The sequence below is a fragment of the Molothrus aeneus genome, chromosome 14 (assembly GCF_037042795.1).
Source record: "Molothrus aeneus isolate 106 chromosome 14, BPBGC_Maene_1.0, whole genome shotgun sequence".
NCBI lineage: Eukaryota > Metazoa > Chordata > Aves > Passeriformes > Icteridae > Molothrus > Molothrus aeneus.
This window is the reverse complement of record NC_089659.1, coordinates 4,370,278-4,397,691: the sequence shown is the minus strand read 5'-3', so window position 1 is coordinate 4,397,691 and position 27,414 is coordinate 4,370,278. Positions and strand designations below refer to the sequence as shown.

At 43.9% G+C, this 27,414-nt stretch overlaps 2 protein-coding genes across 5 annotated transcripts in view; both read left to right on the top strand.

The window, feature by feature from the left end:
* Positions 1-12,798, top strand: LOC136562617 (rho-related GTP-binding protein RhoG-like). The gene is made up of 3 exons (XM_066559553.1): positions 1-66; positions 2,395-2,475; positions 8,352-12,798. The coding sequence occupies exon 3, from the start codon at positions 8,373-8,375 to the stop codon at positions 8,946-8,948; it is 576 nt and encodes a 191-aa protein (XP_066415650.1). The 5' UTR covers positions 1-66; positions 2,395-2,475; positions 8,352-8,372; the 3' UTR covers positions 8,949-12,798.
* Positions 12,799-12,921: 123 nt separating this feature from the next.
* Positions 12,922-27,414, top strand: part of TAF1 (TATA-box binding protein associated factor 1) — a 29,171-nt gene continuing 14,678 nt past the window's right edge. For 2 of the 4 annotated variants that reach the window (XM_066559338.1, XM_066559337.1), the window contains exons 1-22: positions 12,922-13,048; positions 13,351-13,468; positions 14,052-14,168; positions 14,905-15,024; positions 15,623-15,696; positions 17,678-17,896; positions 18,323-18,541; positions 18,725-18,926; positions 19,796-19,909; positions 20,234-20,401; positions 20,783-20,910; positions 21,019-21,126; positions 21,957-22,130; positions 22,207-22,380; positions 22,464-22,568; positions 23,628-23,828; positions 24,689-24,830; positions 25,265-25,395; positions 25,922-26,002; positions 26,405-26,554; positions 26,693-26,812; positions 26,981-27,156. In XM_066559338.1, the coding sequence (XP_066415435.1) occupies positions 12,923-13,048; positions 13,351-13,468; positions 14,052-14,168; positions 14,905-15,024; positions 15,623-15,696; positions 17,678-17,896; positions 18,323-18,541; positions 18,725-18,926; positions 19,796-19,909; positions 20,234-20,401; positions 20,783-20,910; positions 21,019-21,126; positions 21,957-22,130; positions 22,207-22,380; positions 22,464-22,568; positions 23,628-23,828; positions 24,689-24,830; positions 25,265-25,395; positions 25,922-26,002; positions 26,405-26,554; positions 26,693-26,812; positions 26,981-27,156 (3,167 nt within the window). In that variant the 5' untranslated portion in view covers position 12,922. Of the gene's footprint in view, positions 13,049-13,350; positions 13,469-14,051; positions 14,169-14,904; positions 15,025-15,454; positions 15,697-17,677; positions 17,897-18,322; positions 18,542-18,724; positions 18,927-19,795; positions 19,910-20,233; positions 20,402-20,782; positions 20,911-21,018; positions 21,127-21,956; positions 22,131-22,206; positions 22,381-22,463; positions 22,569-23,627; positions 23,829-24,688; positions 24,831-25,264; positions 25,396-25,921; positions 26,003-26,404; positions 26,555-26,692; positions 26,813-26,980; positions 27,157-27,414 lie in introns of all 4 variants that reach the window. The other 2 variants (XM_066559336.1, XM_066559335.1) reach the window with 1 other exon arrangement.

The following is a 27,414-nucleotide window of genomic DNA, read 5'->3' as shown; positions in this document are numbered from 1 at the left end:
GCGGGCGCGGGGCGCGGCCGGGTCGGGGTCCGCGGGGAGCAGCGGGGCCGCGGGGCCGCGCCGGAGGTGAGCGCGGGGCGGCGGCGGCGGCACCGCCGGGGCGCGGGGGCGGGAAGGCGAGCGGCGGGACCCGGAGAGCCCGCGGGAAGGGCGGGGGAGCGGCGGGCCCGGAGGGCGGCGGGGAGCGGCGGGCCCCGCGCGTGGCCGCGTGTGTTCCCGCCCGGCCGTGCCGGAACATCCTCCGTGCCCGGCCCCGCCGGCCGCGCTGACAGCGGGGCGCGGCCCGCGGCCTCCGCCCGCCCGAGCGCCGCCGCTCCCGAACCGGGGGACGCTGTGGCGGCACCTGTCCCGCCGGGACGCGGCCGGCTCCGGGGCAGGGCAGGTACCCCGGGGGTACCGGGGGCCGCTCCGCCGCAGCCGCGTGGCGTCCGGCTCCTTCGGGCCCCGAGGGCTTCGGGAAGGGATGCGCGCCCGGCTTCGCGCTGGGCGGTGCGTGCGGAGGTGAATGTGGCGGTCGGGGGCCCAGAGGTGCTGGGGAAGGGCTTGGAACGAGCCTTTCTCTGCTCCGGGGGTGCGGGGACCGGCCCCGGGCTGGGCAGGTCGCGCTTGCCCCGGTCCCGCAGTGTGCCCAGGCTGGGCTGGGCTGGGCTGGGCTGGGCTGGGCTGGGCTGGGCTGGGCTGCGCTGCGCTGTTCCGATGCCAGCGCGATGCTAATCCCGATCGGGAGCACCGCGACAAATTTAAGGCGACCTCTGCTCCCAGCGAGCGTCATAAAAAGTTGGCACGGGATGAGGCAGCCTTGGGAAGGTCCCTTGCCTCACTGCTGTGAGTGAGGATAAGTAAGGATAGGAAGGTTGGATTTGTTCTCCAGAAGCTGGCAAAGTGCTGTCTCAGGTAGAGCAGTGCAAGGTGGTGACCTAAAACACTCTGGGGGATGCCAGGTATGGTCTCATATAGCAGCTGCAGGAGCTGCCCTTCATCAGCTCAGTGGTTCTCTTCTGCACGCTGGGAACTTTCGGTTTTATAGCAACGTGCACCGAGTTCCTGCTTAACCTCAAACCCTGAGAAGCAATGCTGCTTTTTATTTGCTCTGAACTTCTCTCTGGTTTTTTCCCCTCTGTTGTTTTCTGGTTTTGTTTGGTTTTGGGTTTTTTTTTGTTTTTTTTTTTTTCAGGAAGCAGTGAGTAATCAGTATCTGTTTATTCTTTACAGACTCTTGTGATTCCCACCATAATTACTCTGAGTTATAAAAAAGCTTTAAATGCTTTAATTTAAGAGTTTTTATGTGTACCTTATGCTTGCACTGTGTGTTCTGGGCTGGGGTGCAGTACTTCTTGTAGCAGCATCATTTGCTCTTTGCCCCAAGCTAATTTTTTGATTTTTAAAAAGCTCACGTTCTCTTCCGTGTAAGATGTAAAATACATCACTTGAAGGCATACTGGGGAGCCAGTTTGCCACTGTTCACCAGCACAGCGGTTTTTCTACAAGGAATTCAAGATTATGAGATATATTTTAGATTATTATTTCAATTTAAAAAACTTATAAATATTATTCATAGGAGGAACTTTACAGAGATCCTGGAAAAACAACAAAATATGCGGTTTGCAGTTAGTAGGAGGAAGCTGAACGTGTGGTTTGATTTGTTTATGTGATGAGGCTGTGATTCTTTTGGGGTCCAAAGTATTTTCACACAATCTGGTGCCACGTGTAGATTTGTACCTTTACAGGAAATGTTTTTTTATTTTACATGCCAGTATGTGTAAATCTGATGAACTGCTGAGAGACTCCTAGACCCTGGTAACTTTTGCTCACATTTTAGAATTGCAATGCTTGATGCAAATGAGACTTGGCAATGGTTGCAGTATTGTAGTGCTAAGCCACGATAAAATACACACTGAGTGCATGCATTAGCTCCTGTCTTAGTCATACCAAAACTCTTTGAAAAAAAATGGTATTGATTGAGCAAGTGCATTTTTGTTTGTTTTTGTTTGGGGGTTGTGTTTGTTTGTTTGTTTTGGTTTCTGTGTTTTGAGTTTTTCTGTTTTTGTTTGATTTTGTTTCGGTTTTGTTTTTGGTTGGGTTTTGTTTGATTTTATTTTGTGTTTATTCTTGTTTGTGTTTTTATTTGTTATTAAATCTCCCTCCCCCTGCCCCCCCCTTCTGCCCAGTGAAATTTGGGGGTGGAAGAGGAGGACTCAGAGAAGTGCAATCCAATGAAAAGTGTGGAGGGGCTTTTTTTCCTCACAGAAAGAAGCTTAGATTTTCCTGGTGTAACATTGCCCTTCATGCACAACAGTGGCTTTGTTACAACTGAGACTGCCAGCAAATGCCAGGTGACAAAAGATGATAGGAAGACACACTAACAGTTTTCATTTTTCTTTTTCCCTCAAACAGGAATCAAGAATGCTTAAACTGGATTTATCATTCATCCTGCAACGAGCCTAAAACGCCTCTCCACAGAACTTTATGTCTGAGGTACTGTTTGTTTCTTTTAGCCAACAGTAGCGACTAAAGCCTTGTCAGAATCTGTGGAAGGTGGGAAGGACATGGTTATTAATTTTTATGAGCTGACTGTGACCCCCCCAGCACCAAGTTGCTTGGATCACCTGGGAGTGAGTTAGTGTGGGCACAGCAGCCTGCAGCCCTGGCTCCTGTTCTTACACCTTTGCTGTGCCCACCATCAAAGGGTCCACTTGTGTTCAAATAAACTGTGAAGGATCCCTGTCTTGATTAATCCATGAATCTGCACGTGGTGTCAGGAGGGAAATCCAAGTTTAATACTCTGCAGCTTTTGATTATGGCAGGATATGTGTCATGTTCATACACTGGGGATCCAGATATCTGCTGGAGTCTTGGCTTTGAGTTCCTGTGGGCTGTGCAGCTGCACCTTGTCACAGTGTTATTGCATCAGCTGTGCATCTCCTCCACGAGCTAATGCCCTTTGGAAATATTGATAATCCATTCAATACCTTGGATTCATGGAATTGAAGGTGTTTGATGTTTGGTCACTAATATCATTGCTCTGCTATAAAATTTGGGGTATAAGTGCCTGTAGTAAGAGGCTTGTGTAGGTGAGTTGCCCAAATACCTCAAGCAGAAGACTCCATTTTCACTGTAGATTTCTAAGAAATATTGCTTTTGTGTGTTTCATCCCTGAAAAAAAAATCTTTAAATCAAACCAATTTCAGCCTAATTTGACAGAGGTAGAGGTTTTAAAAATATTATTTGAAAGGTTTTAAGGAGTTTCTTTTATTTCCTAGAAACAACTTTTTGTGTCAAAAGGCATGAAGGTCTCTCTAGCATTGGCACTGAAGGAGCAACCAGCAAGAATTGCACTCCTGTTGTGTGCTTGGGAGCTGAATTTATAGGCAGAGAGCTTGGAAAGGAGCAAGCTCCCTCAGTTCTGTTGTTCACATGGAGCCTGGGTGCTGGACTGCACAGTTCCTGCTGTGCTGCTGAAATCTGCCTTCCCTTGTCGATTTTTCCCCCTTTCACAGCCACCCAGACTGTTGCAGTTTTATTTTTCTTGCAGGTAAATGGTAGGACAGAAAGTGGTGTGAAAACTCTGAGAGGCACTGAGAAGTCCAAGTAGGTCATTCACTGCTGAAGGATATGAGGGATGAGGTCTCCTATTTAACTTTTTCTGCTCTTTCTTGGCACGCATTCTGAAAGCCTGGCACTTCTCCATCCCTTTAGCACTTGCCTGAAACAATGGCAAGTAAGCTGAGCTGTTGTGGGATAGTAACAGAGTCTTGATTAAATTGCTGAGAGCCCCTTTCTCTTCCCTGCTGGGGCTGGTGGATAAGCTGCACATGTGAATTAACTCCTTTGCATGGGTGAGGATGGTGTGATATATTTAGAACTGCCCTATCCACCCAGTTCTTTGTTGAAAGTTCCTGCCTGACTTCATGTTTCAGGCAGACAGAGTGAATTGTCTCTGATCTAGTTTTGGTTACTGAAAGATGAGCAATTAAGTTGTTTCAATTTCTTAATTTCTGCCTGCCCCTGGTAAAGCAGGATCTGGTTCTCCAAAACAGTGAGGGCTTGATGAAATGTGATGGCTGAGCAGAATTACACAGCTCAGTACAGCTGAATTCGGCTGAATTAGAGACTTTTCTGCTCAGTTTTGGCTAAAACAGGGCCCTATCTAGACTGTAAAGAGAAGGAAGGAAGAGCTGACAAACTCAGTGAGAGTGAGTTTATCAGAGAGCAATATCAGAGCTAAAATCCACCTCACAAAGAGCATCTGATGTTAGCAGAGCAAAGGCAGAGGCGTGTCCTGCTAAGAAGTTCTGCAAAGGGGTTTTAGAAGTGTAGGAAGTATGAAAAGATAAATCTAGAAAACTGCCAAAGGATCCAGGTTCCTGTTTTCTCTCTGTTTTCTGTCACTGTATTCTCCCTTCTCTCAGCAGACAGGGAACTTCCCTTCAGGAGTATTAAGGGAAGATCTAGAAGTTGTTTCTCTACCACAAAGTTTGATGCAACATGAAGTTGCTCTGTGTGTGTGTTCCAAGTAGTGAATTTCCCCAGCAAATGTTTGTCTGGAGAGCAAACTGTCCATGTTAATGATACCAGAAAATGCTTAATTAGGTCAGAACAGGAGCAGCTCTTAAGATGATGTCTTGACATGTTGAAATCTTGCACATTCCAGAGGAAGTGCCAGGTGTGCAGGCAGTGAAGTCAGACTTTGCAGCATCTTCTGAGAAAGGAACTAACCCAAACAGGGAATGCCAGTTTTCAAATTCAAAGCCATTGATGGACAAGATAGAAATAACTCTTATCTAAGTATTTTTGCACAACACTTCTGCGTGGGGTGATTTGGTGTGGGGATTTTTCTTTTTTTTCTTTTCTTTTTTTTTCCTTTTTTTTCTTTTTTTTAAATTTTTTTTTTCCTGGTTGTTTTTTAAAAAAATCATTTAATTTGAAAATTATTCCCATTCTGCTGTAACTGCTAGAACCTCAACTGCAATAAAAGTCCTTTCTCTGCAAGGACTAAGGAACCCAGATTACCTCTCACTACTTTGGACTTTCTGTTCATTTGTTTCTCTTGCTGCATAACCTTTCAACTTGGCTTTGAAGCTTGTGCCCAGCTTTCTGTTTCTAAATTGGGGGTTTTTTATGTATTGACGTGTTAATCTGTATTTTTCTTTCTTTCATTTCTTGTTACTTGTCATATGTGGAGTTTTTCGCTCTAAAGTTTCCCCAAAAATTCTTTTGTAGGTCACCAAAAAAATCCCAAACAAACCCTAAACCAATTTTCCTACTCCTGGTAATTTTTATTGGTAATTTTGTTTTTGGAGTTTGGGATTTTTTTTTTCAATGTATATTTATATTTTGATAGCGTGCAGTGCCAACTTCAAGGGTGCTTAAGAAACAGGAATTTTCCATGCAAATTTGAGCCCAGGCTTTTTTACTATCTTATGAGAATTTTATTGTAGGCAAATTGTTTACTAAAAAGATAATTAGAGATTTCATACATTATGAGTTATTAAGTATGTGGATTTAATTGAAAAGACCTGATGGAGGGAATAGTAGTTTGCTTGGTTGTGACTTAAATTGAAAATCTCTTTGTCTTCCATATATCAATCTTTAACCAAACTACCCTTGCTCACAACATAATTTTCTGCAGTCAAGTAGCTTCTTTCTACTGCTTTACTTTTTGATTAATTAATCTAAATTTTGTGTTTCAATACAAGGAATGTGTATCCTGGTGTGTGTTTGTTTTTCTGTATTGCAAATGCCACACACGATTCCTTTCAGCTCAGGCAATCTCCTTTAAAGGGGCCCTTCAGAGAATCATACTTAAAAGCCTACAAGCTCTTTAGCTGTGTTTGTGTAGTTAATACTTTGCCCAGTGCCTTGGCAGGTTTGCCTGGAGTTATTTCCCCTTGCAAATGTTGCTCTTCTAAAATCGGAGTTTTAGTGAGGTAATTCAAGGTATTAGTGCCCTGAAAAGAGCATTCATGTTTCAGGCTTTTTTTGTTACTTTATTACCGATTTCCAAATTGAAAGCTGTAATAGCCTTAAATAAAGCACCAACAAAGTAATCTTTCAGTAACATAGTTTCATTAGACATTTTGAATCAGATTGTGTTAGCTGCTGATGGTGGCTTTGGAGTTTATCCGTTTGGGAAGCTGTGTTGCCTGAGGGTGCTGCTGTGATGTCCCTCCAGCCATGTGCAGCTGGGGTGCAGTTTGGGGATACCCTGTCACTCTGTGCAGAGCTCTGGACACAAGTGCACAGATATTTAAGAGATGTAAGCCCCTGTTTGGGTTTTCAAGAGAGATCTGTTTACAAGTGTTTGCAATTTGTTTATTTCGGAAACCAGGGGTTGGGCATATAAAAGGCTTTGTGTGTCATCTGGTTTTTGTTGCTGACTTAGCTCTGCCATCTCTGTGATGTCACTTGTTACTGGCTGGTCAAAATGAATTGTCTGTTGCACAGATAGTTCATTTGGGGAAAAAAACCTTTGCTCTGGAAGCCACTTTCAGGTTTCTGGCACAGCACGTTCTGGTACTTCAGGGGTTTGATATGAGTGCAGGAATGGGCTTTAAAGCCTGCCCTGTGTCCAGCCAGGCTGTGGCAGCAGCAGCAGCACAAGGTGCTGGCTCCTTCCCACCATGTGGTTTCCATGGTGTCTGTGCAGGTACATTGATGCTTCCTCAGCACTGTGTGCTGCAGTGACCAGTCCCTGTCACTCCAGTTTCAGCTTTGTGCAAAGCTTCAGGTAGCCCATTTTCATTTAGTTCAGAAGAATTGTGTGCTCCCAGTGAGAAGGTGAATGCAGGTAAAGGCTTTGTCTAGAAGGACAAAACTGAGGCTTAAATGGGAATGAATTGTTGATTTATTTAGATGGTCTTGAAGTTCTGTACTCCCTTTGCCACTCTGATGGTGCTAGAGCTGAGATCTTTCTGGAATATGCAATCAAAATAGTTTGGGTTGGAAGGAACCTTTGAAAGTCATCTGGTTCAACCACCCTGCAGTGAGCAGGGACATTTCAGTGAGATCAGCTTGCTCAGGGCCCCATCCAGCCTGGCCTTTCCAGGGATGGGGCAGCCACAGTTTCTCTGGGCAACCTGTGCCAGTGTTTCACCACCCTGACTGTAAATAACTTCTACCTTATATCTAATCTAAATCAATCTTTTCCTAGTTTAAAGCCACTGCCCCATGTTCTATCATAACAGGCTCTGCTAAAAAGTTCTTCCCACTATTCTCTTCTGTTTGAAGCAGGGTATTTTCTGCTGGTTGCAAGTTGAGGATTACTGATAGTCCCTCAAAGGCATTTGGGTGAGAAGGCAGATGCAAGTTCCTTCTTGTTCAGGCTAGCAGTGGAAGCTCCAGCACACAAGAAATGTACAACAAATGAGTGCTTGTAGTTAGTTTCTTGCTATTTTCAAACTTCTTGCTGTTCATGGGATGAAAGTTTAAAATTAATTGTGTTTTAGACTGCATCAGTTTGATTGTCAAACCTACCTTTCACATATCAGAAAAGGGATATGGAAAACCTCAAAGTGTCAAATATCTCCTGAGTAACAATTCCCCAGGAAAGCTGTTTGACTGCTGATCTTTTAGGACATGTATTTTTCTTATGCTCATTATTTAGAGGACACCAAGTAACTCAAGCCTATTAAATCCTGCTTGCTCTGTCAGTGATTAGTGAGTGTAATCTGTTGTTCGCTTCTTTAGAAAAATTCTTTATGGATTCTAATCTGGGTTACTATGGCTAGTTAGATTTCAAAGGGCAGCTTTTCTTGAGTGTGCTGCTTTCTGAACCGTTTATCTGGTGTCCTGTAAATAATGTAGTTTATTCAGGACTGATTGATCTGAGTGTAGTGAATTATTATTGTAAACAGTAGCAGTGCAGCCCAGAAATTAATATCTTGATTTTATTTATAACTTTTGGACCTTTCTTTATGGTAAACTGTTTAGATAGCAGACTGTGTAGGCAAGTGTGAGTGTTGGAGTATATGTGTGTGTGTACAGAGGTGGATGTGTGAACCTACAAACGACAGAGGATCTTGTTACTGGGTCACAATCCCTTTCTACTTGCAGGTGCCTCTAAGGACTTGTCCTTTTGCCTGTGGGAAACAGTCTGGCAGTAAGGCAAGACTGTGGGAATTTGGCTAATTTGTACTTACATGGTTGGAATGCAGCCAATTGTCACTTAGCTCTCCACTCATTGCATCTCCATTTCACTATTGTCTTTCTAGCCCCGAGCTCTTCAGAGTGGCTTGAGACACTGAATGTGATAAGAAATCCTCAGCTACATTAAAAACACTTGCTGAACTTATCTTTACAGTGCCCACCACTGAGTGTGCTTTGCCTGACTCCTCTCTTCTTGCTTTGAGCAGGACTTTGTTTCTGGGTGAAGAATGCAGACTATAAAGTGCGTGGTGGTCGGAGATGGCGCGGTGGGCAAAACTTGTCTCCTCATCAGCTACACCACCAACGCCTTCCCAGAAGAGTACATCCCCACCGTGTTTGACAACTACAGTGCCCAGATGACCGTGGATGGCCGGACAGTCAGCCTGAACCTCTGGGACACTGCGGGCCAGGAGGAGTACGACCGCCTGCGCACGCTCTCCTACCCCCAGACCAACGTCTTCATCATCTGCTTCTCCATCGGCAGCCCCTCCTCCTACGCCAATGTCAGGCACAAATGGCACCCTGAGGTTTCTCACCACTGTCCAAACGTCCCCATCCTTCTGGTGGGCACCAAGAGAGACTTGAGAAGTGACCTGGAAACGGTTAAAAAGTTGAAAGAGCAGAGCTTGGCTCCCACTACCCCGCAGCAGGGGACTTCACTGGCCAAACAAATTGGAGCAGTCAAATATTTGGAGTGCTCGGCATTGAATCAGGAGGGTGTTCGGGAGGTGTTTGCTGAAGCTGTCCGTGCAGTTCTGTATCCTGTGACAAAGAAGAACACAAGAAAATGTGTCTTATTGTAGTTGCCTTGGGTGATGGATGTTGGAAGTTGACTAGAATCTTGGAGGGCTTTTTAATGAGTTAAATTGAAGATTTGCATCTTGCACTAACAGCTCTAAGCAGAAATGGTTTATACAATGAATATTCTTGCAGTCTTACTGCTTCAGGGAAACTGAAATGGAACAGGTTTTTTTTTTTCCAACTGAGAGGTCAAATAACTACTCTATTTCTAAAGTTCCAGTCTCCAGCTTCTCCAGGGATCACTTGATTATTTTAGTGGAGGAAAAAAGGAGACCTCTTTGAAGCCACTTCTTTACTAGATAGCCATCAGTTACTAGATTTGCTGAAAAGCACAAATCCTGATAACTTTGCTTTAAGTGTAGCTGCTGCTTTTCCCATCCTTTATTTACTGATTGAATTTGTTTTACAAACAGAGGTCTGGCTGTCCAGTTGTTTTGTCAATTTAAAGCTTGAAAACAATTTGTTTACTTGCAAAAAATGCCTGAACTATTACTGAGATTCACCTTGTAGTGAACTGTGATTGATTGTATGAAGTTAGCATTAGGCATGGTTAATGCAATGAGCAAGACCAAGGGAATACCTGCAATGATTTATTAATAGAAGCAGGAGCTGATTTCTCCTTATGTAAGGAACTTAGAATAATGATGACTCACTCAAATGAGTGATTTTCATAGTTTTGAGGTGGAGAAGTGGAAGAGTAGTTTAGATTCAAGTCTTCCATAATCTTCTAAACTGAAGTTTTATTTCACTGTCCAAAGAGACTTTGCACCCTGAGAATCAAGTTTTAACAATTACCTTCTCAGGCTGACTGAGGTATTTGGGATGACACTTCTCAAAATTAGATTTTCAGTGTAATCCCTTTGATGAATCCCAGAGACTTGACAGCAGCCTGTTTGCTCTCGAGGAATTAATTGCTTCAATTCCTAACATTCTTGGGGCCACCATCTATGATTTTTATGGCAAATTCCTTTGTTGTTTTTCTGTGAGAAGGCTGACAGAAAATTTGGAGGTTCTGTTTACAGGAACCCCTGCTTCTTCCTATTTTCAGTTCCGTCTGTAATGGTTAGCCAGTCACTGGATAGGATTACCTGGGCGGTTTTTTCCTCTCCTGGATGCTCAGTTCTTATAAATTCTTTTTAACTGAACTTCTATTTACATACTTTTTAACCTTCTTTAGCAGCCCTAGTAAGTGGCAGCTGGCTTTTATTTTCAGGATGTGCACTGTTCTTTATGTGTGGTTCCGGGACCAGCTGAGGAGTGAGCGCAGAGCCCTTCCTTAGACTCAACCTTCCAGCTCCGTGGTATGAAAGCAGCATGCTTCAAAGATACTTTGTGTGAAACCACTGGTGCTGGACTGGGCTTTGTTGTCTGAAGTTGACAGTGCTGTCTTTGTCTGGCTGCAGCCTCAATTGGTCATTCAGAACTTGCTTTTTTCTTGTGATTCCCACACATGCGAAACTGCACTGGTGTATACCCTGGTCAGAAAGAAAAGTGCCTCATTTTAGCAAGATAACAGAAAATACATCAACAAGGTTATTAGGGATCTTGTGTTAATTTGACCTTGCTTTATCTGATGCTGGCAAAAATACCAGGTGGATTGAAAACATTTGTATTTGTGCCCTAATTCCACTATTTGGATCGAAATGTTGGTATTTGTGCTCTGATTCCACTATTTGAAGAGGATGTGCCTTTCTTCAGCTGGTGTAACTGATGCTGATGCTAACTGCAGTTTTTTTAATCTGACACGTGCTCATTTTGGTGCTGCTTTAGCCAATTGCAACCCACAGATTACAAATTGCAGTTAATCCAAATACTGGTGCCTGTGGTCAGTGAACCAACACAGAGTTCCAAGCTGAGCACAGGCAGTACCAAAACACCCTTTCTGCAGGATGTTTGCAGAAGCCTACACACTCTGCACATTTTTCTTCACCAAGTGCCATTGCCTGGAGTGTCTTTGTGTCTCTTGCACTTGCAGAGGAAGTGCTGTTCCAGATGTGGTTCCTGCCCTGAAGGCTGTGAGGGTGTAGAGAATTCACTGAGATAACCTCTACTCACCACCTTCTGCCTTTGCTTTAGCTGTAGGCCTGTAGTGTGGGCTGGCCTTGCAGGCAGCAATTAACTCTGTGCCTTGTAATTCAAGATTATTTTCTGTAGGTAAATTTCAGTAACTGAGTAAATAGACTTTATCATGTTTAAAATGTATTTATTTAAGCCAGTGCACGTGGTTTGTTTTAATGCTGGTCAGACCTAAATCAACTGTCTAGTGACCCCGGTGCAAGCCCATAACCTTTGCTTTATTCAGAAATGTACTTTTAAAAATCTTTGATATGTTTGAACTAGTCTTAAGAGGTGCCTGAAATTAAAAGTCTACCTTTTTTTTTTTTGGCTACATATATTTGCAGTTTTGTACTGAAGCTACTACTGTTTTTAAAAGTTTTTACTTTTTTACATACTGAAATCTTTTAATCCTGTGCCTTTTTGTGGTTATTCCTAACTGAATTACATGCATTTTGTGGAGAAGAAATCTTGTGAGCAAGTATTATTGCACAACCCCTCCATTTCTGTAGGCTCAAGCAGCCATCCTGGAGTGAACTGGAAGAGAGTGTAGCAAGATAAAATTCAACTACTTAATCAATTTATTTGATTTGGTTACACTGTTGATTACATTATGCCAGAACACCTTATCCCCACTTAGATTACTTAGCAAATGGATTGCACAACAGTGCTGAGGAGAATAACATGATAGTAATAAAAATGAGCAGAGGGAACTTTGAACCATCAAAGACTTTTTACTCACTCTGGAGAACCTGATTATTTAAATGCTTTATATTTCTGTCACCCTCTGACAGGAGTAAAAGTCCTGGCTAGTAGCTGGTTTCCTCCAGCCTCTGCTTTCCTTGAGGGTGAGCTTCAGGACAAATCCAGCGAGCTTTTCCTTTCAGTGGGCATTCTCCTTTCTTGATCCGCCTTCCTTTTTTTCCCCCCCTGGAACCTTGGTCCTTTTTTTGTAAGTAATCCGGTGCTTCAGTTTACAATCAGTTCTGTTTCTTCCATGCTTTATTTTTCTTCTGTGGGCAGTTGAAAAATACAGATTTCACATAATCCCATGGCTGGATTTTATCTTGTTTTGAGAAGTCAGAAATTTCAGTGTGGGTTTTCTGATTGGTTCAAGGTCCTTTGGTTTGTTACTGAATAGAGATGCAATGTGTATGTCTTAAATCACAGAAGAGACTCACTGTGAAGACACAGATTTTAACCTTTGCTTTCTAAATGACTTCTGAACTACTTGGTTTTTTTTTTTTTTTAAATACAGCTGAAGCTGAGCAGTTCAGGAATTGTGTGTCCAAAGGATATCCATGAGCTGTGCTTAGGTTTGGAAGTGCTTTCATCAGTTTACAGCTGTAGCTATTTCTATGAAATTTAAAGTAGAAGAACCTCCCTGTGCTTTGTCTCCGGGTGCTAAACCTCACTCTGTAGAAACCTTGGTGCTGCTTGGGCTGACCCAAGAAGTGGATGGATCTCAGAGGGGTCCCAACCCCCAGAGTGGGCAGCAAGGACCACCCATCAGCAGTGGGAGCCCAAGACTCTGAAGTGTGGTACTGATACATACACTGGCGACTTGATTTTATGCTATAAAATAATTTGTATTACATCTAACAGTTTTAAAGAATTTTTTTCCTCCTTTTTTTTTTATAAATTATGCATAATGACATTGTAATAAACCTTTCCTCACCTCTCTGGCTGTCGCATTAACTCTCCCTGCTGTTTGTACCGCCCCTGTGCTGAAGGCAGCTCTTTCCTGTGGAAAGCCAGGCCCGGTTCTTTGAGGCAATAAAAGGAATTTTTGGCAAGGCCGGAGCGTCTGCGCTTCCTTGCTGCGCCGCGGGGCGGGGCCGCGCGGGGGCGCTGTGGGCGGGCGCCGCTCCCGGGGCCGCTCCCGCCGCCGTTTCCGCTCGCTCTCGGTGTCGGGGCAGCGATGTCGGACTCGGAGAGCGAGGAGGAGGCGGACGGCGGCCGCGCCGAGCCCTTCTCCCTGGCCGGCTTCCTCTTCGGCAACATCAATGAGGCGGGGCAGCTGGAAGGGGACAGCGTCCTCGATAAGGTAGGGCCGCGTCGCTCCGGGAAGGCGCCGCGGGCGGAGGGATGGGTGAGCCGGGGTGCTTGGGGCGCCCTGTGGGCTATCCCGGGGTGAAGCCAGGGTGACGCGGTTTGTGCCGGAATGTACCGGGATATCCTGGGCTCTGCTGCGGTGAACCGGGGTGTATGGAGGTGCTCGGGGTGTCCCAGGGTAACCCGGGATGTCCCGGGGGATGCTCGGGGCGGGCTCTGGGGCAGGACCCAGCAGGCGCCCGAGGGGCTCGGCCCGGCCCGGCGCTCGGAGCCTCCCAGCTCTGGTCTCCCCAGGAATCCAAGAAGCACCTGGCCGGGCTGGGCGTGCTGGGGCTGGGCAACCTCATCACCGAGATCACCGCCAGCGAGGAGGAGAGCGCCGAGAGCGAGGGAGCGCACCTGGACGAGGAAGGTTTGGCGCTGGGGTGGCTGCGCTTGGGGAGCGGAGGGGCTGCAGGGGCTCAGCTCTTGCCGGAGAGAACAAAATGCACCCGGGTCTGCAGGGTGTGCAGGGTATATCGTGGTGGTCTCTGGTCAGAGGCCCTCTGTCAAAGACCTTCCCTTCTCCACCCTGCCAAACAGAATTCCACAGTAGCTCCTGATCAATTTTGCACCTGCTCCCTTTGATTTTTTATGAGTATTTTTTCTTTTACTTGTCTTTCCTCCTTCATAAATGAGTTTAGTCTGTGTTTGTATTAAAGAAGCCTACTCAGCACACAGTATTATATCTCTTTCTGAACTTGTTGTACAGTTTTCATGAGTAAGTGATAAGTGTTCCTTGTGCTAAATTTGGTTGCTTACCATCTTTTAGGGGAAATTCAGAGCCGTGAGAGCTTTTGATTAGAGTGAGGGGAACAGTAGTTCCCCTGGTGGGAGATGCTAATCAGATAGTTTTGTTTTTCTAAAGAAAGAAAGCTTAGCAAAGGATTCATAAGTACCTAGTGAAGTCTGATGTAACTAATATAAATTAGGATAAAGTTTTGCGTTTCTCCTAGGCTGGGTTAAGAGCACAGAGGATGCTGTTGATTACTCAGACATCACTGAAGTGGCAGAGGATGAGAGCCGTCGGTACAAGCAGGCGATGGGCAGCCTGCAGCCAGCTCGAAGGCCAGGTAAAGGGGCCCAGCACTGCAGCTCTGCCTGTAGGAGCTCTTCTGGGGCATTGTGCTTTTTCACTCCTTGCTTCAAGAGCCCAGTACTAGCTTTTGTGAAGCTCTCTTCACTGGATGAAGCCACTGCTTGCTGTCTTCCTCTTTTAAGAAATCTCTTCCTCATTGGAGTCACGTCAATCTTAGTATCTCTCTCCTGCTTTACTCTTGAATTTTATTTTCTTTTAAAGACTCTGCAGAAGGTACCTTGGTTCTTTTGTTGGTCCCAGATATCTCTGTCTGTATTCTGGCCCAGAATATGCTTTCAAAACCAAGCAGCTTTTCCATTTCAGTAGCTGCTGATGTAAATGCATCTTGGCATTTCTTGGCATATTCTTTAAAGGTGTCTTTCTGTGGTTAGTGAGATATGAAGGTGATTTGGACTTTTTAACCCACATTTTCTTTATTTGTTCTGCAAAGAGTGAATAAAAGGATGTGATAGCAGAATATATGAACACACCTAGATTTTAAGTGCTTCAGTCATCTTTCTGTCCATTTCTCTTTGTCCTTCCTTGGTATTTTTTAAATTTACATCTTGCAAGTGAGTTTGTGCAGGAAGCTGAACTGCTAAGAGTTTTTATCTAGTTACAAGATAAGAATGGTGTCTATGCCATCAGATTTGAGACAGAATAAATGGAAAGGGTGCCTGGTTTTGTTTTATTATCTGCTGAACACGTGGTCTTGTCTCCTGCCTGGTTAGATGAAGATGAGGATGATTACGATGCTGACTGTGAAGACATTGATTCCAAGCTGATGCCGCCACCACCACCCCCTCCAGTACCTGGAAAAAAAGAAGATGAAAAAGATGCAGCTGCCACTGGTGAGTGAGGACTTTCTTCTTCTCTCTGGCAATGTGAGTGTCTGAAGAAAGTGAACACTTCTGTGTAGCAGTTCTGTGGCACCACGCGTCACCCAAACTCGGTCTGCTGGCTGCATCTGAAGGTGAGTGTTCATGGTGGTGTTGCAGGGTTGCCTGGAGCCTAGGGTGAAGTATTGTATTTCCAGTGACTGTTCAAATGCCTGTATTGACAATGAAACTGTTTTTTTATCTCATCCTCTCAGTTGTGGCTGGGGAATTCACCTGGAACGCTTAGGATAAAATGAAAGGTTAAACCAGAATGGTACTTAGAACACCTGCACAGGCTTAATTTTTGCATAACTTCATATAAACAGTAAACGTGGCACTATGGGGTTATGCTAGGGGAGAGGGAGGAGACCTGTTTGTTTATGAGGTGCTTGTTCTATTGTAGTATCTGAAGATGGAGACGGTATCATTTTGCCCTCCATCATTGCTCCTTCCTCTGCTGCCTCCGACAAGGTGGATTTCAGCAGCAGCTCTGATTCTGAGTCAGAGATGGGACCTCAAGAAGCCAGGCAGGCAGAATCCAAGGAAGGCAAACTCACACTTCCTCTTGCAGGAATCATGCAGCGAGATGCTACCAAACAGTTGCCAAGTGTTACAGAGCTCTTCCCAGAATTTCGACCAGGCAAGGTATTGTAAGAGATATGTGGAGGAGATGTGTGTCATGTAAGCCCTCTAAATATGCATTGTGCAGTGTTTAGGGCTATCTGCTCAGTAATCACATAGATGTTCTTGCTCACTCAATACTTTCTTTAGTTTCTGTGTGCTGCTGTTTCCAGATTGATTTTATCTAATAATTTTCCTGCCATTTGCAGGAATTTCTTAAAAAGCATCCTATAAATCAGGATGTGAATGTTTTGCTGACCATAGCCAAGGCCTGTTGATTTGATACTTTTGCCAGATGATTAAAAACCAGTGCTAATCTGTCTGCTTCCTGGCTTTTCTGGTAAATACTTGCTCCTCCTTTAATGCTGTCCTGAACTTGGCGTGCTTTTCCTGTAACAATTTGTGATCTGTATCTTTACTTAATTCCCTCCTGAAATCGCTCTGAGCATAAATCAGAAATCACGTCAAAGCAAGTTGGTTCAAAGAATGGTTGGGTTTTGCACAAAGCGAATTCATTACAATTCTTTCCTAAATGCTCCCAAATAGAAAATGCAGTTTATATATTTCAGTAATTATTTTGGAAGTTTTAAAGCTGTCAAGAAGAGAGGAAAAGGTAGGAGGAGAAGGACAATGAAGATGGGCTTACAGTTGCCAAACAGATAGTTGTGAAAAGGATAACTTGTTTTATGTGTGCCTCAGAGAGTTTGTGTAAGGAGCTGAATAATTTGCATAATTAATGTCATGTTTTAATGATTTAGCCGAACACTGTCTATTGGTGATGTAGGTGAGGCTCTAGCACAGAAGTTTCCCTTCTCAATGTTTTCTAGGCTTTTACAAACTTGGTGTTTCCTGTGTATCAGTCAATGTGTTCATTCCTTTGATGCTCAGCATGTAATATCAGAGACTGGCTCAGTGTTGGGTGTGCCCAGTGGGTGCAGAAATCAGTGCAAGCAATTAATGCTGAGCACTTTCCATGATTAATTAATGAGCAATAGAGCTGGCAAAGCCTAAAGCCCTCTAGATTTTGCTATGAGGATGGGTTGCTGTGCATGTTAATATAGCATTGTATTTTTGGATAAAACCTCCTAAAATAGCATGTGCAGTAGCAGACTTTTGTGTCTGTTTAACCTATTAGCAATTTAACGATGTCTGAGACCTTTGCTCTTCATGACAGGTCATTGAAACTGGATAAAGTGTTTTAAATAATCTGTAGGAGTTTTGGAAAGAAGGTTTACATGAATAGGCAGAGGTGGACAGAGTGGTCATATAAACATTTCCTTTGGGGATCAGTGTAACAGATTAACAGAGAACATTAATAGGGTGTATCTGCAAATCTAATTCCTGTTTCCTAAATATGTCAGTTAATTTAGAAATAATTTTTTACCTCTTTAAAAGAGTTCTTAGAAGAAAATAATAAATTTAAGTGTTTAGCAACCAGCAATCATACCCATAAAAGGAACAGGAGAGAAAATTTATCATTACCATTAGTGCAGGTTATGGAGGTATGCAGTGTAGGGGAACTGCATTATAATGGAAATAAAAATAAGTGTATTATTTCTGGGCCATATTATCTGTTTGCTTAAAAAATCTCTATATAACTCTCTTTTAGCTTGTCTCTTTTTCTGATAATTTTATCAACTCTTCTTCAATCTCCATCTGTCTTTCTGAAGATTGTGGATTGTTCGGAATGAAAATCAATTTCTTTCAGGTGGTGTCTAACCACATGTCCAATATGTAAAGGCAGTCTTTCTTCCCTCTGACTTTCTCTGTGTCTGAAATTAAGAATATATCCTTTTGAAAAGGAGGGGTCCATCAAACAGAAGGATCAGAAACTTCTTTTTTAAGTATAACCAAGAAGTTGTTGATTGCATTGGAAACTGGGTTTGTACCACAGGCTGAGTTTCTGAATTTCAGAGTGCTCTCTTGCATTAGTGTTCTTCAGGTGAGGGCAAGCATTCCACGGTGCCTGTTTTAATCTGATCCTCCTGTTTTTCTCCCGTTCCAGGTGCTGCGTTTCCTGCGTCTCTTTGGTCCTGGGAAGAACGTTCCGTCGGTCTGGCGAAGCGCCCGGAGGAAGCGCAAGAAGAAGCACCGGGAGTTGGCACAGGAAGTGCAGATACAGGAGGGTGAAGTTGTGGTTGAGAGTGGAGTGGAAGGAAAATCTCCTTGGGAGTATGAGTTTGCTGCTCCTCCCCCTCCTGAGCAGTGCCTTTCAGATGATGAGGTGGGATATCTGAGAGGGTCACCAGCTAGTGCTGGGGGTAGTAGTGGATTGGACAGCGCCTTTTAGAGGAAGGAGCTTTTCCCTCAAAAGAAAGGTGGAGAACAGAGTTGGCTTGTATTCCAGCTGGGCAGCAGCTCTTCTCCAAATACTAGTCATGACTTCAGGTGATTTCTTCTTACTGAGAAGGCTGCATCCGTGGTACAGGATCAATAGGAGAGCTTACCCTCTTTGTATCAATGAAGAAATCTGTGTTCTTGGAAGTCTAATTGCAGAACATTCTTGAGGCAGCTAGTAAGTATGGAAAAGAACTTCTTAGAAATGCTTTTCTTCGATGAGAGTAAGCTGGGAAACTCAGGAGGAAGAGACCTCTTACTGACACTTAGATAAACCACCAGTGTAACCATTCCCTCCTTTGCTGTGCTTCAGATTACCATGATGGCACCTGTGGAGTCGAAATTTTCCCAGTCGACTGGTGACACAGACAAGGTGACAGACACCAAGCCCAAGGTGGCCGAGTGGCGCTATGGCCCCGCCCAGCTCTGGTACGACATGCTGGGCATTCCTGAAGATGGCAGTGGCTTTGATTATGGCTTCAAGCTGAAGGAGAAGAACGAGGAGGAGACCAAAGGACACACAGAGGAGGGGGTGAGAGGGGAACCATGGGGCAGAGTGTGGGGAGGGATGTGGGGATTGCTGCCCAATGAGAATCCGGTGATGGGCTGGTGGATTGTTGTGCACTGTGCAAAATGAGATGTTGAATTTTCCACCGTTAGTTTGGAATGATGTCTTTCAAGTCACGTCTTCCAAGTTCTTATTACTCCCTTCCAGGATGCAGAATCGTCGAAGGAGAAGGATGATCTGCTAGCTGATGAGCACTTCCTCATGGTGACACAGCTCCAGTGGGAGGATGATGTCATCTGGAATGGGGAGGATGTCAAGCACAAAGGGACTAAGACGCAGCGTGCGAGCTTGGCGGGCTGGCTGCCATCCAGCATGACCAGAAATGCCACTGCATACAATGCCCAGCAAGGTGATCAGGGCTCTGGCTCCAGCCTTACTTGCTGTAGTGAGCTGGCTCATTACATGCTCAACCGCAGCACTTATAAAATTGTACATGTACAGTTGCATGTCTCAAATGTAGAACATAATTCCCCCTGTGAGGGAATGCTTTTTGGAAAAATCACAGCTCCCCTGAAAATTCTGAGACTCAGTTTCTTTCCAAAACCATAGTAGGTCACTTCTGTTAAAAAACCCCTATCCCAGCTCTGTCTTTCTTCTTCCCATGTGGAATACCACATGCTGGATCTTCTACATTGATATCAAGCAAAGCTGCCCTTAGGATTTTCTCTTTTTATAGGCGAGTGGAATTTTGTTTACTGTTGTTTTTAATTGGAAGAATTATGTAAAAGTCTTCAGAAGTTTCTCCTCAACTAAAAATTGTGTACTGTTTTTTCTAGAGAGGAAGTAACAATTCTTACAAGCCTCAGACTTCTTTTAGACATGGATGCATTTTAAATTGAAATTGTTCACATAGAATGAATGTTTATTATATCTTATCCTGCTTTTACAAGGAAAGACTAATGGGGATGTCAGATTTTTATTGGGTACCAGTGTCAATTCTTTAGTGTTTAGCTGTGAGTACAAGACACTGAGGCATTGGGTGGGTGAATTGGAGGTTCTTTGAAGAGGCTGCAGATTCCAACAGTCAGCTCTGTGTGAACTGTGGTTTTTTAAGCTTTCCCAGTTCTAATTACACATATCACTCTTTGGGATATGAGCAGTAGATCCATCAGGCTGAGAGTCACTCTCCATGCAATCCCCCAGTCCTGGTTTGAGGCACTGTAGTGCCCCTGACCCTCCCACTCAAACTGACCTTGCTTTTGGTTTCCTTTTCTCTAGGTTTGAACCGCAGTGGCTCTTTGCTCAACTCACCAATTCCTCTAGCACAGAAGCCCAATGTGGCAGGAGTCCTGGGCATAGCAAAGTGCAAGGAAAAGGCCCCTGAACAGCAAGGTAATGGCCCATGAACAGGTGCATGTGACACATATTTCTGTGGCAGAAGGGCTACTTGTTTGCTCTAAAACTTTTTGGAGGCTGTGTTTCAAAAGAGCAAAATCTCTGAGCATTGGTAAAGCTCAAACTTGGGGCTTTACTTCCTCTTTGCTTTCAAGATCAGTTTTCTTTTGCCTTTCAGAGGTCCTGCCTCAGGAAGCCTGAAAGGTGGGGAAGGTAGAGGCAGTAAGATGTGGGAGTGAGATCTGAAATAGTTTTCTGCCAAGACTGAAATAGTTTTCTGTATATAAAATTCTCAAGGGTTCTACTTTATGATTGTTGCAGTTTCCCTGGACGAAGACAAGCCCTGGTACTCCATTTTCCCAATTGATAATGAAGAGTTGGTGTATGGCCGTTGGGAAGACAATATCATCTGGGATGATCAGGCAATGGAAACCTACTTGGATCCTCCTGTCTTAACACTTGATCCAAATGATGAAAACATAATTCTAGGTACGTTTATGGCATCCAGAAATTTGACTTGAGTGGGAAAAGACAAGGGGAAATGAAACCAAGGATTTATAATCACACTGTAGTGGAAATAAATGGACTGGGGCAATACTTATGGCCTTCCTTTGTTCTGGCTTTTGAAGTTAATTTGCAAGTCAAAGGCCTAAGCAGAACGTGGCAATGCTAATAACCTTTATTGGTGTGGTGTATACTTTCAGCTTCCAAGTTAAATGCACTGACAGAAAAACAAAAATGAATGCCTTGAAAGTTAAATTCAATGTGATTAATCTGGCTCTTGATGTGTTTAGGAGTGACTGTCTTAATTTGACTTGCATGCATGTTGGTTTGAAGAGGAAAGGTAGGGATGTAAACTTGTGCTTTTAGAAATTCCTGATGAAAAGGAAGAGATGACTTTGAACTCTCCATCCAAGGAGAACAAGAAAGAATCTTCTCTAAAGAAGAGTAGAATACTGTTGGGAAAAACAGGTGTCATCAAGGAAGAACCACAGCAGGTCAGCATAAGCTTTAGCATCATCTCCAGGGTTGGGAATGACCAGGAGGGAGTGAGATTTGTTGGTTTTTTTGACATTTCTCTCTCTCTCTGTTAAAAATGGAATTAGAACATGTCTCAGCCAGAGGTGAAGGATCCCTGGAACCTCTCCAATGATGAATTTTACTACCCCAAACAGCAGGGACTTCGAGGAACTTTTGGAGGCAACATCATCCAGGTAGTCACAATAGTCTTCCCTGTGAGTGAGAGAGCTTGAGTGTCTTAGTATGTTGTTTCTAGCCGAGGGTAGGACTGAAGATTTGTAGAAAAACAGAATTTAGATTACAGCAGGTCAGTTAAGTGTTCATGAAAGATATTTTTAATGCTCAATTAAAGTTAGGAGTTTGAACTAATTTTTAATGATTGCCCCATCAAACTGAGGTTTAGCTGCTTGATCTTGCTGTATCCTACTCGCTGTGCTTTTGTTTGGTGTCTTATTATGTAGTATTCTTTGTAAACCAACAGTGGGAGGGGAGAAGGAGGTGCAGTTTGTACTTCTGCTGCTACTGTGTGTCTTAGTCTGACTATTATAAAATTAATTTAGTTACTGATGAATATGAATTACCGCTCACTAGCCCTAGGTGAGGAGATGATAGTTTTTTCTTCCTTATTTGTGGAATTCATTGACTTCTAAAACCTCATCTGACTCCAGCATCTTCTGTAAAGGGAAAACTGTATGTAATTCCAGATGAATTTCTCCCCCACTGATAGGGATAATGGCTTTACATGTAATTCCTGATTAGGAAAAAGATCCCATTGGGTACCATTTGAAATAGTAAAATTGAAGTCATCCCTGTATGCAAAGGAAAGATCTTTATATGGCAGTAAGCACTTTTCTGTCAAGAGGCAACATTTATGATGACAAGTGAATTTCAATGCACTTGTGTTTCTGCTAGGAGACCTAAAAATATCCCTAGGCTCTCTTATTTAAGGTTTAACAGGATAGGAGGAATGTCTTACTTTTGAGGTGGTGATGTCCTTCTTAGCACAGCTTTTGTTCTGTACCAGCACTCCATCCCAGCAGTGGAGCTCCGCCAGCCATTCTTTCCCACCCACATGGGTCCCATGAAGCTGCGACAATTCCATCGGCCTCCCCTGAAGAAATATTCCTTTGGTGCCTTGTCCCAGCCCGGGCCCCATGCTGTGCAGCCTCTGCTGAAGCACATCAAGAAGAAAGCCAAGGTACAGTTGCTCCTGTCTGCCCCTGTGTGTGGCTCCTGGGCTGTTCTGCTGACGCTGTCCCCTGTCCCCGGCGCAGATGCGGGAGCAGGAGCGCCAGGCCTCTGGCGGGGGGGAGATGTTCTTCATGCGCACGCCCCAGGACCTCACTGGCAAGGATGGAGATCTCATCCTGGCTGAGTACAGTGAGGAGAACGCTCCTCTGATGATGCAGGTTGGCATGGCAACAAAGATTAAAAATTACTACAAGAGGGTGAGTATCAGATTCTGCTCTTGGACAGCGATTTCCCTCTGCCTCTCACTGAGAGCTAACAGCACCTCCATTGCACCTTCCAGAAACCTGGCAAAGATCCAGGAGCTCCAGACTGTAAATATGGAGAGACTGTTTATTGTCACACTTCTCCCTTCCTGGGTTCTCTGCATCCAGGCCAGTTACTGCAGGTGAGAAATGAGTTTTTTTAATTTAAAAGACTGATAAGTTGGACGTGGCATAATAGGCAGAGTACCTTTTACTCTTTATTTTAAGCCCTATTTCTTCAATCACAAATAATGCTCAGCTTCCAAAAAACCCACCAACTTCCTTTTGAATTCCAGTTTATGTCTCTTTGCTTACTAGTAATAGTAATTACTATTAGTAATTCAGTTCCTAGCTTTCTTTTTTTTTTAAATCTCTGTTCTGTGCTTTTTAAAGTTATTGTAGAAGTTACAAGAATTGCAGGAAATGAATCTTTGCTGTTTTGCTTAGTAATGGCATTAGAAATGGTGTTAGAGAAGACTGAGGGGAAAACCAAAGCTGCTTGAATGCTGGGAAGCTCAATAAATAGGTGTTGGAGGGGATAGAAAGCATGGATTTCTCACAGTCCAGGATTTTATATGTACCTTCTTGGAATTGCACTTCTTGTTTTTGGATGCCACTTACTAGTCAGGTGTACAGACTTCTGCTTTTATGAGCCTCTCTCTGTTGTTAAAATACATACATTTGAGATGGGGAGGGGAATTAAGAATGTTGCAAGGAGCACCTGGCTAATCATCCATTAATGTAAATAGAAATGGATTTCAGTTAATGCTAGCTGCTCTTGCTGCAGCAATAATTCTTCCATTCTGTACCACAGGATAAAGGTAAGGTGAAGGTTCATATTAGAGATGTATCACAGAACTAACAATGCTAATTGTGCGTTGGGCTGGTTTCTGTGGTTATTGTGCTCTTTTGCAGATGTGTTCCTTCTGTCTTTTTTTTTTAAAGTACCTCCTTAAAGGACCTGAAGTACCTCTAAATGTCCAAAGAGCCCTTCAATCTCTGCATTTGTTCTTGTGTTTCTTAAGATTTTGTTCTTCATCCTTGACTAGTCCCTGCACATCTGCATATACTGTGATATAAATAATGGTATACCATTGCAATGAACCTTGGGGTGTTGTTTTGGTCTTTAAGATCTTTTTTGCAGATTGTATCACAGAAGATTTGATCAAAATTTCTGAACTTTGATTTGTCTCTCTTAACAGGCATTTGAAAACAATCTTTTCCGGGCCCCCATCTATTTACATAAGATGCCTGAAACAGATTTCCTGATCATCCGGACACGACAAGGTTACTACATTCGAGAACTGGTGGATATTTTTGTAGTTGGGCAGGAGTGCCCACTCTATGAAGTACCTGGGCCCAACTCTAAGCGAGCTAACACACACATCAGAGACTTCCTGCAGGTCTGTGATAGGAGATTATTTGGGGATCTTGGGGGGGTCTTTGGGGCAAGCCCATGGCATAGGCTTGGGCCCTGGGACAGTCTTGATTTGAGGATTTCATTGTCCTCCTTTTATTCGTTTGTTTGTTTTCTTGTGAGGTGAGAGCACTGCAAGCATTGGATGTTAACCAGACAGGCCATTTTGGTTTTCATTTAACCAAAGACTTATAAAATCTCTCTTCTGTTTTAATGGCATCCTATCTGAAAAGTAAATGATAAAGGCTTTTTATTACCCAAATAAAAGGTTAGGAGATTATATATAAATGTACAAAACTGAAGAAGTTAGAGTGGGTTTTGAAGTGGTTGTGCTATGTAAAATGTCACTTCTGGGTTTTACTAAGAGTCAGTTATCACTCTGCTATCAAACAGCACAGAATTAGAGTTGCCTCACAGGTTTTTCTTAGTTTTCTAGTTCTTGTGGTGTTTAAGCTTTGGGATAAGTCCATGAGCATTCAGTAATTATCCCCAAGTTCATATTTAGGAGAAAATTTCTAGTAATTTACTGTCAATTTAACTCAAAATTATAACTCCAGAGGTATTTGCAGAGCAGGAGAATCCACACTGTTCACAGAATTTCTGTGACAAAGCACAAACATTTCTAATGTGATAAAACAAACTTTCAAGACAAATACTTTTCCCTTCTGCTTCTCAAAACCAGCCGAACCTGAAGCAGACACACAGCTTGGAAAACTTCACTGAGTGAATTTATGAGAAACAATGGTTTTTAAGTAGTAAATCTGAAGCAGTCACCAGAAACATTGTGTGTACTGCCTGTGCAAGCTGGCTTATTGTTTCTTTGGACAAGTGGGTGTTGTTTTGTAGGTTTTTATCTACAGGCTGTTCTGGAAGAGCAGGGACCGTCCGCGGCGGATCCGCATGGAGGACATCAAGAAGGCCTTTCCCTCGCACTCCGAGAGCAGCATCCGCAAGCGCCTGAAGCTCTGCGCTGATTTCAAACGCACAGGTACTGAGGGGTTTTCTTTGGTGGGCAGCCATCCTGTGCTGCTCCTGGAGCTCCAGACACAGCACAAAGAGGGAGCATCTCCTGATAAACCATACTTGAAAGCTTGTAGAACTGTAATCTGACAGGGGTTCTGTTTGTCCCAGTGTTTAAGGATGTGCGCTTTCTTTGGCGCAAGTGTGCTTGATGGTGAGAAGTGACTACATTTAGTAGTCACTAGACAAGTGACAGTAGACACCAGTCACAAGTTTAGACATTCTTAATAACCCTTTGGGCAGTGATTTACTCATTAAAGATACAACTCAAACACATTCCCTTCCCTCTGTGTGTGGCTGTGTTGTGTTTTGCAAGCAAATACATGCACATGAAAGCTGGGACTGTGATGGCATCCAGCACACGTGGGAAACTACTCAGTGTTTGACCTGTGCATTTTTCAGGGATGGACTCAAACTGGTGGGTTTTAAAGCCGGATTTCAGGTTGCCAACAGAGGAGGAGATCAGAGCCATGGTGTCCCCAGAGCAGTGCTGTGCCTATTACAGCATGATTGCAGCCGAGCAGCGGCTCAAGGTAAATCCTGCTAAATCCAAGGCAAATTACTGACACCCTGTGAGGGGTGAGCCTAGGTAACACCTCCTCCCTGAAGCTAATTCTGCTATAAAGTAGGCAAGTTAGGTCCCTGACTGTTGTGTCACTTGCTAAATTTGCTGCTGCATAAAAGGGCGTTAAGTTTTAAAGAGAGAAACACTGTATTTGTACCTCCTGTTATCTCAACATTGAATTAGCTCAAAAGTACCAAAGGGAAGGTACAAGAAAGGGCTTATGTTTATACCCGGAGCTCTACAGCTGAAAGTCACCAGCAGGTGGCTGTAAGAGACACTGATTATTTTTTCTGAAGTTGAGTGCACTGCTAGATATGGAGTTCGTCAAAATACTGGGCAGTTTGACATCTCTGCTACTGTTGGTGAATCTTGCAAACGACTGTCTGCTGAAGTTTGCTTGTTCAGCATGGCAAGTCTCCATGACTTCTAGTTCTGTCTCCAGTAACCTTTTTGAGACTTCAGCTTCTCATTTTTTCCCTAATATTTCTCTGCAGGATGCAGGTTACGGGGAGAAATCCTTCTTTGCTCCAGAAGAGGAGAATGAAGAGGATTTCCAAATGAAGATTGATGATGAGGTATCATCAGAGTGATGCATGAGTGTGTACACCAGTATATAAATTTGAATGGCAGGAGAAAAATGAGGTCCTTATATTTAAAGGATATATCTAAAGTCCAATTCAGAGTTTCCTGTGTTCACACAGCTTTCCTGGGATCTTCTGCTGGCAGCTCATACCTGTCTTTGGTGATTGTTCTTGCAGGTCCTTTCCAGGATTAGGCTTTTTTTACCTTAAATGCCTTTTTGTGAGTTCCTTAGCACTTCAGTTATTCACTGAAGTGTTATCAGGGCAGCTGAAGGATCAAGAGGAAGAATTCGCCCTCATTGTGTCAGTTGAAAAGTTCTCAGTATGACTGGAAGAATTGCAAAATAAAAGCTTGGACTGTTGCAGGGTTATGATTGTTTATTTTCTCACTGGCAGGTGCGCACAGCTCCCTGGAACACCACACGAGCCTTCATTGCTGCTATGAAGGGCAAGTGCCTCCTAGAAGTGACTGGTGTTGCAGATCCCACTGGCTGTGGGGAAGGATTTTCTTATGTCAAGATTCCAAACAAACCAACCCAGCAGAAGGTATAGTTCCCAAGGAGCAGTGGTTGGGAAGTCATGTGGGAGAACTGGACTAAATAAGGGACATAAGGAAGAGAAGATATCAGATGAGCATAGGAAAGACTCCTATGACATTAATGGGCTGAATCTTCCTCTGAACAGGATGATAAAGAACCTCAGCCAGTGAAGAAGACAGTGACTGGCACAGATGCGGATCTGCGCCGGCTTTCCCTCAAAAATGCCAAACAGCTTCTGCGGAAATTTGGAGTGCCTGAGGAGGAGGTGAGTGTGAGCCCAGGGCAGGCTGCATGCTTCACTAAGGCTTTAGCAGCTGATGGTGGAAGGGATGTATAAATTTCTGCTTTCATCTCATGTGGAGAGGATTGAGATCCACAGCCAGGTGCCTCAGCTGTGTGTCTCTAGAACCACTCCTTGTCTTCCTGTTTGCAGATAAAGAAGCTGTCCCGCTGGGAGGTGATTGACGTGGTCCGTACCATGTCCACAGAGCAGGCACGCTCAGGGGAGGGGCCCATGAGCAAATTTGCCCGTGGCTCTCGGTTCTCTGTGGCAGAGCATCAGGAGAGATACAAAGAAGAATGTCAGCGCATCTTCGACTTACAAAATAAGTATGTTCTTATCTGATGCTCACAGCCTTGGACCCCACCCTGTCCCTGCAGAGCCCCAGCTCTGTGCATGTCTGGGGCTCACTGATATGTGGTGGTGTAGGTGTTCATTCAACTTGTTGGGCTCATGAAATACAGCACTAAGAAAGAGGCCTTTGGCTGTTAATAGAAACTCTCAGGTTTAGTGTCCTGCTGTCACAGACCGTTTGGAAAGGTAGAATGTGTTGCAGAGGCACAGCATGAGATGTTCTGCAGTTCCAC

Excerpts from the sequence above, each read along its gene's own strand:
- LOC136562617 (XM_066559553.1), top strand. The coding sequence starts at position 8,373 with ATGCAGACTATAAAGTGCGTGGTGGTCGGAGATGGCGCGGTGGGCAAA.